This window comes from Centruroides sculpturatus, unplaced genomic scaffold (assembly GCF_000671375.1).
Source record: "Centruroides sculpturatus isolate CEXI.00-Female unplaced genomic scaffold, Cexi_2.0 scaffold150, whole genome shotgun sequence".
NCBI lineage: Eukaryota > Metazoa > Arthropoda > Arachnida > Scorpiones > Buthidae > Centruroides > Centruroides sculpturatus.
This window is the reverse complement of record NW_019384512.1, coordinates 247,972-257,522: the sequence shown is the minus strand read 5'-3', so window position 1 is coordinate 257,522 and position 9,551 is coordinate 247,972. Positions and strand designations below refer to the sequence as shown.

At 28.8% G+C, this 9,551-nt stretch overlaps 1 protein-coding gene across 1 annotated transcript in view; it reads right to left on the bottom strand.

Moving 5' to 3' along the window:
- The window catches only part of LOC111622459 (ribose-phosphate pyrophosphokinase 1), a 48,037-nt gene that overhangs the window by 27,330 nt on the left and 11,156 nt on the right, over positions 1–9,551 (bottom strand). Inside the window, exons 2-5 of the mRNA XM_023364832.1 lie at positions 6,362–6,545; positions 5,519–5,617; positions 3,302–3,426; positions 840–1,013 (exon numbers count right to left, since the gene is read on the bottom strand). Coding sequence (XP_023220600.1) covers positions 840–1,013; positions 3,302–3,426; positions 5,519–5,617; positions 6,362–6,545 — 582 coding nt within the window. The remainder of the gene's footprint in view (positions 1–839; positions 1,014–3,301; positions 3,427–5,518; positions 5,618–6,361; positions 6,546–9,551) is intronic.

The following is a 9,551-nucleotide window of genomic DNA, read 5'->3' as shown; positions in this document are numbered from 1 at the left end:
ATTTTACGCTAACTATCGTCTGTACAGTATGTAAATTAGGTACCGTAAGTCTAATACAGTACTGTAATTTTATACATTTCTTGTGAAAGAAACATTTCTTATTCAACGGCGATAAAAATTATTTATATTAATGATGTCTCCGAAGTTCAACGAAGTTTTCGCAGAAAAATAACTTATCAGAAAACTTTCGTCATCGCTAATGCTTGTTTTCGTCGCGGAGCGTCCCTCCGCAACGAAAACAAGCATTAGCAATGGCGGTGCACACTTGGTAAGTAATCCTACAATTTTTTGTTTATAACGTAGTTTATACGGATTATTCCCCAAAAAAATATACATATTTTGGAAATGTTGAGTCGGATTAGTCTAGAATTGATTAATTTTATGGAAGAAAACCTTTCAAACAGCCATAGTCCGTAAACTTGACACATGTTGGGCTGTGATTGGAAGGACTCGTAAGAAATCGGATTCCTAAAGAATGAAACGTATCTATGATCTTATAGGGGGGGGTCGACTGTATTTTGGAAATGTTGAGTCGAATTAGTCTAGAATCGATTAATTTTATGGAAGAAAACCTTTCAAACAGCTGTAGCTAGTGAACTGCATATGTGACGGGCTGTGATTGGCACATGTATTTAAGGACTTGTAAAACATGAATTTCATAAAAAATGGAACGTATCTACCATGTTATAGGGGGATCAACTGTATATTCTTGAGTAATTTTATTTAAATTAAAAGAAAATTGTCAAAATACTGAGAAATATTACATTACAATAAACATTAGATTACAATATATTTACAGTTTATAAACAATTTAAAACTAATATAACATTTTTACATACTTTTCAGCAGCATGACAAATAGTTCCACAGGTATCTGCCATATCATCTACGAGAATAGCAACTCTATCTTTAACATCACCAACAAGAACCATTGATGCTACTTCATTTGCCTTTTTCCGTTCTTTGTGAATCAGAGCAAATTCTACATTTAGTCTGTCTGCTATAGATGTAACTCTAAGTAAATTTTAAAAAGTGATATAATTAGTTAAATTTTATAAGTCTAGATTTTATACATCCTATGTAATTACAGTAGAGCATCGATTATNTATAAATAAAATATAGAACTGGGAATGATTATTTGTGATTTAACCTAGTGACAAGTAAATTCGATTTACATCATTTTTTGACTTAAGTCACCTCTCCTGGAACCAATTACCAATGTATGGCGAGATATACCTGTATTTTAGTCATATATGTTTTACATATAACTGTACAGTAAACTGATGGAGATATCTCAGGTAAATTTTTTATTATCCATAATAAGTACAGTAGAGCCTCGATTATCCGACTCAATTGGGGACTGGGATTGGTCGGATAATTGAAAAGTCAGATAACCGAAAAGTATGAAAATATCCATTATTAGTGTGGTATATTAGTATATTGCTATTAACCTACTTCGCGTTGAATTTTCATCGATATTAAGCCTAACAAAAATTTTTTTAAATAATAATCGTCGCTATTGTATCGTTAAAAATTAGAAAATTAAGCCTCGTTTAAATACTGGCTCCCTTTCATGGTCGAATGAGTGTTGCCAGCTAAAACACGTAAAAATAATATTAAAGTAGCCAAGACATAGCCAAATATTGTAGCGCCACATCACAATGGACATTTGAAATTTGCCGACTAGGACGGTCGGTTAATTGGGGGTCAGATAATCGAGGTTCTACTGTAGTGTTAAAAATACACGTAAAAAACTGTTCATGTTTATAAGAACTAGTCTCTGCTGTAATTAAGAAATGTTTTCCTATACTTTTTAATGTATACACATTCTAATGTTTGATAAATTACATATAATTTAACAGAATTTGGCAATAATTTATAACATTTATAGAGTATATAAGCCAGTGGTTTCCAAAGTGAGTGGTATTGCCTCCCTGTGGGCAGTGAGTAAATCTAGGAAGCAAAATGAAGCAAGTCTGTGGCAGGAGGACTCTGGAAACAGGAAACTGAACAGTGACCATAAGTGAGGATTGGAGTCACTGACAACTTTTCCCTTTCCTCTATTAAAACACAATATAAAACATTGCACTTAATTATTTTTCCAGATGTGGAGAACAATGTACGGGAAGAACACAAAGTGTGAGATTTGTAGAAAAGTTTTTCTAAGAATATTTTCAAGCCTTTCTCATGCAAGAGAAAATGGGTTAGGGGGCATTGAGGTATAATTGGAGACATTGGGTTTAAGTTTATAGAACCAATGGAGACAGCAGCTTGAAAAAGTTTGGGAATCAATGATATAAGCACTATATAAAGAATACCAAAATTATAATATTAACATAAAATAGTCTGGAAACATTGTATGTAGCTATTATAAAAATATGTCCAACATCTACTCTCAAATTTAGAATCATTTGCATGTGTAGGAACAGTATTGATAATCATATCTAATAAAACTGAGTCCTACAAAATTATTTCAATTAACTATTCCTAAAAATTTTATTATAGACCTTATAATTTTATTTTCTATATTTGAATTAATCTTGAAATTGTATTGATATACAGTATACCTACAAATAGTGGACATCAGTGGAAATGAGAAGTGTATCTGCTATTTTCACGTATATGTAATAGATGTCCCATTTGAAGGATCTGAGAATTGTAAAAATGTCCATTAAGTAGAGATGTCTGCTATTCAGGAGTGTCTGTAAATGGAGGTTTCACTGTATTTAACAATGTTCTAACCCTAATTTCTAGTCTTCCTTTTAAAAATTGTTTAATAATTATAACATACTATCCTAATGCCCACAGAAAACACTAAAAGATAATTAACTATAATTTAATATCAATTTATGTGTCAAGATATGCATAATACATTTAAATAAGTATTGTGTTGTGTTTAATTTTTCAATTAAAATCCAATAATTTTTATTTCAGTAAATTTCAGAATGTAAAATTAAATTTTTAGAATATTTTAAAATTATAAATATCATATATAATTATATAATAAAATATATAAAATTATAAATATGATTTTCTAATTTAAACTTAAAATTTCAAAATTTCTAGCCAAATTAAAAACAATGAGAGAATTGTTTAACATTTGAAAATAACTATTCATATTGTCATATTGTACAGTTCATCAGAAACTGCTTATCATAATTATTGGACTTACATGGTTGAATATTGATATGAACTTTGAATAGTTAGTTGATCTAAATAAAATATTTCAGATTGTCTTATAAACTATATAAATGATTATTTTTACTTAGAATTGTTTATAATCTATCAAAAGAATATATTACCTTTTTGCACCACCAGCATCAGGAGATACTATAATGCTATTTTTCCACTCTGAAATGTTTTCTCTGATCCATTTTAAAACTGCGGGTTCAGCATATAGATTGTCAACTGGGATATCAAAAAAACCCTATAAAAATATACATAATCAATATTTTTGAATGTTCTTTATAAACTGTTAATTAAAACTCTTAAAAAACTTTATAAAAGCTTAATTAAAATTCTTCAACTTAAAAAATTTGAGCAGTTTTCATACATAATGACAACCATTCAGAACATTTTTGTAATGTACTTTTTTTTCATGCATAAGTTTCCTACCAAATTATACTTGTGATACTTCTACATTTATATATAACTCTAAGTTAAACACATTAATATTCTTTTTAATGTTAATTATTTAATCTCTCAACAACTATTGAATGCTATACAGTAACATTTAAAAGAAATAGATTTTCTATACATTGACATCGTCTATTGTTTACATATTGATCATGTTCTTTCTGAAAAGGTATTCATAACAATAATTGTACTAATTTTTCAATGTATAATTTCTAACCTAAATTCCAGTTTTTATTTTAAAAATTGCAATTATTTTTATTTTTTAAAAAAAAAAAAATGTGTAAGAGTTAATTTTTGCATATTTTGTTATAAAAATTAATTACATAACAAATACCAATGATAAAAAAAATTAAAATTTTTTGATGGTCATTCTGAAAAAAATTAAATTGAGAAGGGGCTAAACAAATTGATATAATGTGTAAGAGTTTGACTTTGATTGATGATGTCACAAATTTGTTAAGCTTTCAATAGAGGTGGTGTGAGTTAGAGTGAGAGATAGAGTGAGAAATGTTCTGTTTGTTCACTGCTGCCAAAGTAAATTAAATGCAGAATAATTCAGAAAATAAGAGATGATTAATGCAGTAATATTACATTAACAAAAAGAGTGAAACAATAGCAAACAAAATAAACTGATTAAAAAAAAAAAGTGTAAAGAAACAAAATACCACTGAGTTATGTTTCAAAGAGTGGAATAAATAATTCCTGTCAGCAATTTGCTATTGTTAAAAAATGTCAAAATCTTCTAAATTAATTAATTTTATTAATTTAATTTTAATTACTATATTAAACTGAATAAGATATGATGCCTAATGCCTACCTTTAGGCCAAATTATTTAGCAATAATATAACCCAATCTAATCAACTGTTTGGGTTTTTTTAAGTACCAAGTATAATTAAATGCAGGATACTTAATTTCATATAAGAACAGGTGAGTGACCAATTGGGTTGTGAAGAAAAAAGTTCAAAACTAACCAGAATAGATAGATATAGTATATGTCTTTTCAATCCGAATGGTTAACAAACGGTAGACTTTCTTTCAGCTCTGAGGTTAAGTATTCCTTTATTGTCTTTTCAATCCGANTTTAAAAATTGCAATTATAATTTTAAATAATAAATATTCTCGTTGAGTTATGAAAATCCCATCAATTGCAACTTCATACATTTATGCTACTATATATTTATAATAATAATAAACTATCTTGTTTCAATCTGAAAATTGCATACATTTCCTTCATAATATTTTCTGGTTATCTTCTAATTTTCATGTAAACCTAGCTATTAGTTTTTGTAATAACTCTATGAAAATAAAAAAATTAAGCCCATTAATCTTCATAATTACTAATAGCAAAATTGTATTCACAAAGAAATTATTTTTGGTTTTTAAGTAAAAATATTATTTATTCTTCCTCTATACAAATATTTATTACCCAATTTTCAATAAAATTTTTAATCATTAATTCACTAATGATTGTTCTCAAATAATAATGACTACATGAATTGTAATCACCATTGTTTTTACTGTATTGCAATGAAACATAAATTAGCTTTTAATTTGTTCTTATTCTGTACTAAGTTAACTATCTTTTATTTATTTCATTATATTGTTAATAAAAGAATTAAAATGTTTATACACTATAATTCATTTACACACACATACAAATTTAATGTACAAATCAATTCTGAAATAAATCTGATTAGGTACAATAAATTTTCATTATTATACATTTTTCAAGATATAATGATGATGCAAATTTTTATTTTATTGTTTTTAAAATTAATATAGTGTAACTTTCACTAAATGAATTGACTATATATTTTTCTTTTAAACTAAAATACTGAAATTAAGTGCAAAATAACCAAATAGTTAAGAATATTCTCCTTACCTGTATTTGAGAGGCATGTAAATCCATTGTGATAATATGATCTGCTCCAGCAACAGACAACATATTTGCTACTAATTTTGCTGAAATTGGGGCTCTACTCTAGAAAAAGAATAAATTTTTTAATATTTTAAAAAATATTTATATTATGCATTTTATTGACAAAAACTTAATAAAATTACATATTATCAATTTTGTAATGACAATACTGACTTAAAATTAGGAAGATTGTTTTCATTTACAACAACACAATAAAACAATTAACATGGTAATTGTTTGTCAGTATGGACTACACTGATCATCCACTCTGACCTTAAAAATAACACCATTCTCTCAAATTTCACACAAAGCCAACACTGAGATAATTTATAGCAAGTTTCTTAAATTTAATATGTTTATTTTTGTGTTTTTTGAATCAAATTACCATAAAATAAATAAAAATGTATTTTCCACAAGTATTTTACATTGTTAGAAAGAAGACAAAATGAAGAAATTAAACAATAATCATAGTTTTTGATATAATGTTGACAGTTTCACAGTTTTGGAATAAAAATTCGTTTTTTTTAATGAGCCCCTTTAGAGAGGGATGTATAACATCACTTAAACCAGTATGCCAGTTTTTACTGTATAGGAATATTTAATTTCCTGCTGGTCTACCCCCAATAGCTTGACATGTCAGACAATCCACAAAAATACAGTAGTATGTACTGTACATTGTGAATTATCATGTAAATTGTGATAATTTATCAACATTAACTTATTTATTAAAGTTGTGCATTTACAAATAAATATAAAAGTCAAAATTATATATTTAAAAATTAAATTATATCTATTTTATTTCTATACCTTGTCCTTTTTATCTTGTCTTGCGTAAGGAAAGCATGGAATTACAGCAGTTACACGTGATGCTGAAGCAATTTTGCAAGCATTAATCATAATTAATAATTCCATCAGATTGTCATTAACTTCTCCACATCCACTTTGAACAATATAAACATCTTCTCCACGTACTGACTCACCAACTTCCACGCTGAAATATGCATTAAATAACAACATTTATTAACATTTGTAACATTTATTAACATTGAATAACATTTGTAAATTATTATATAAATTACTGTATATTCAATTATGAAAACTTTTTATATATGAATATTACCATAGTTTACATAATTATTACAATGCATAACATTAAAATACTATTCATTTAAAATTATAAGATAAAAACATATTAAAGATACAAAGAATAAAAATCAATTGAAAATTTAAGTTGTTTTTATATAAAACATTTAAGTTACTGAATAGTCTAACAATTAAACTACATATATTTATTTTAGAGATGGTTAAATATTACTTTTCTTGAATTTAAACATTAACCAGATCTCAAATATTCAAATGTCTTGAATACTCAAACACCCCAAATACTTACAGAACTCAATAATCTTATCTTGAATCCTTACTGCCTTTTTACATGTGTCCAAATTATACAGACAAACTTATAGCCTAAGTACTTTTGGGTTGATTAGCCATCATCAGATGGTTCAATTATGTTCCATTGAATTTAGAAGTTATGAACATAAAATATATTATATGTTTGGAACCTTTAAATGTAATGGAATATATTTTTAATTCATTTCATTTTTTATACATGTGGCAATTTGCCATCAGAATTTATAATTTGATGCACAAGTCTGCTAAAAATGCACCCAGTCTCCCACAAAGTTACATAAAAGAGAAAATGATCTGTCTACAGTGGATTAATTTTACAGCACAGTATGTCCAATGGTATGTTCAAATGTCTGCCATGGCAAAATGATTTGAAGGATGCATATAAAAAAAATCAAAATATCAGTTAGTGAAATGAACCTACACCAATATATTGGGAACATTCTAATAAGTATATCAAACATCCTGAAGCCTGATATGTATAGAAATACATAACCAAACAATTGCCTTAAATAATTGGGCTATAAATCTGCTATTTAATGATGAAATACTTAGTACAAAATACACTTCATATATCACAAATAAAATTTACCTTCATAAAGAATGATACAATGTGTGTGTTTATGTGTGTGCCTGAACTGATGTTATACAGTACATTACATTATGGGTGTTATATTCTATTGTAATAGACCATTAATCTTTAAAATTGAACTTCATGTTGTGTTAAAGTACTGTACAGTGGTGCCTCGTATAACGTACCTAATCCATTCCAAGTGCACGTCCGTTAAGTGAAAAGTCCATTATATGAAACACATTTTCCCATACAAATACATGTTAAAACATATAATTCATTCTGCAGCATAAAATAACCATACTGTACCATTAAAAAAATGAAAATGGAGCAGTCACCAATTATGCTGGTTAGTAAGATGTTGTGAGGAGGAAGTGGAGGAACACTTTCTTCACACATTCATACAGATACAGACTTTTTACATATTGCAGCAAGTCTCTTTTTATTGTTTTTTAATCGGAGTCAGATTCAGGAGAGGCTACTGGGGCTTGCAAGGTCAACTCCTCTTGTTCCATCCTTTGTCTTTTGGCAGGTGGCTTCTTGAAAAATATGTCCAAGGTGGTCTGTTTCTCTCTCTTCTTCAACACCTGTCGGAAACAACGGGCAAGGGTGTCATTGTAGAGATCATTGATCCTGTTGGCCTCAACTATGTTTTGGTAATGATTGTTGGTAAACTCCTGAACCTCTCCCCATTTGACAAGGAAGTTTTTGTCAACTTTCACTCCTTCTGATGATTTCTTGCTTTGTTTCAATTGAAATCACCTTTCTGTTTTTTTAGAAGCCATGATTTGCACAACACGTGAATAAATGTAAATACTAGTGATGCCACGAATAGTGATTTTGCTGAATACTGAATATTTGGCTACACTCTCAGCTGAAGCGGCTGAATATTCGGCAAAATATGTGTACATTTCGCAGGTGACAGGTTACGACCTGTCTCATTGCGGTGGGTGCAGTAGCAACACCACAGGAACATTTGTTTTATTTGCAAGTAGATCGTGTCACAACATGCATTATTTGTTCATTGTTACATCAAATTGTGTTACTAATAGTCCTTATTACTAAAAACCATCACTGTATCACTTTATATGAAAACTATTCGCCTTCAAAGAACTAATACAACAACTTAAAGAAGTCACCACACCGGTGTGCGCCACAGTATTGGATTTCAGATCATTATATCCATCTATCAAACTACTGCCATGTTTCTGTGCGATCAGGGACTTCCTCTTTTCTAAAGTTAATGATACAACAATGCACCGAGAAATTCTGGAGCTATCCCATTTGATATGTTACAACTCGGTATTCCAATTTAAAAGTGCAATCGTTTGCTATCAACAAATGCTGAAAAAATTGTTTTCATTTATCACAACTTGCCACTGATAGATTTTAAGTATTAAATGTAATAATTTGTGATTAAAATAAATACGTTTTTGAGTAATATGTGCATTTTTTTTTTATGATTCAGCCAAATAGTATGCAACATTCGGCCGAATACCAAATATTAAAAAAAGTAGCCGAATAGGCCGAATACCGAATAGTAGTCGAATATTCGTGGCATCTCTAGTAAATACCCTGCACTGAGGTGATGTACGTAATAAACAAGGGAGCAAGCCGAATCCCAACAAAAGCTCTGTACTTCAGATATACTAATAATATATTCTAATAATACTAATATATTATAAAAATAGCAGATTGTCATTGGCAACAGCAAACGAGTGGAAGCATCATTCGCACTTGTTTGCAAAACGTCCGTTGTTTGCTTCATGTAACTGCCGAACGGAAAGTCCGTTGTTTGCAGCATCCATTATATGAAGCACCACCGTATGTTAAAGTTTGGTTGAAGTTGTGTTAAATTTTACTTTTAAAGACTAACGGCCTATTTTAATAGGACTAGTAGCCTGGGATGCCCCCTAGTGGGCATTCTTTAGAAATTTCCATGAGGCATGGTTCCTTTGACTTTTTTGTTCCTATCAATATGCTCTACAGCTCTGTTAAAGTCCGAATGGTAAGATTTAC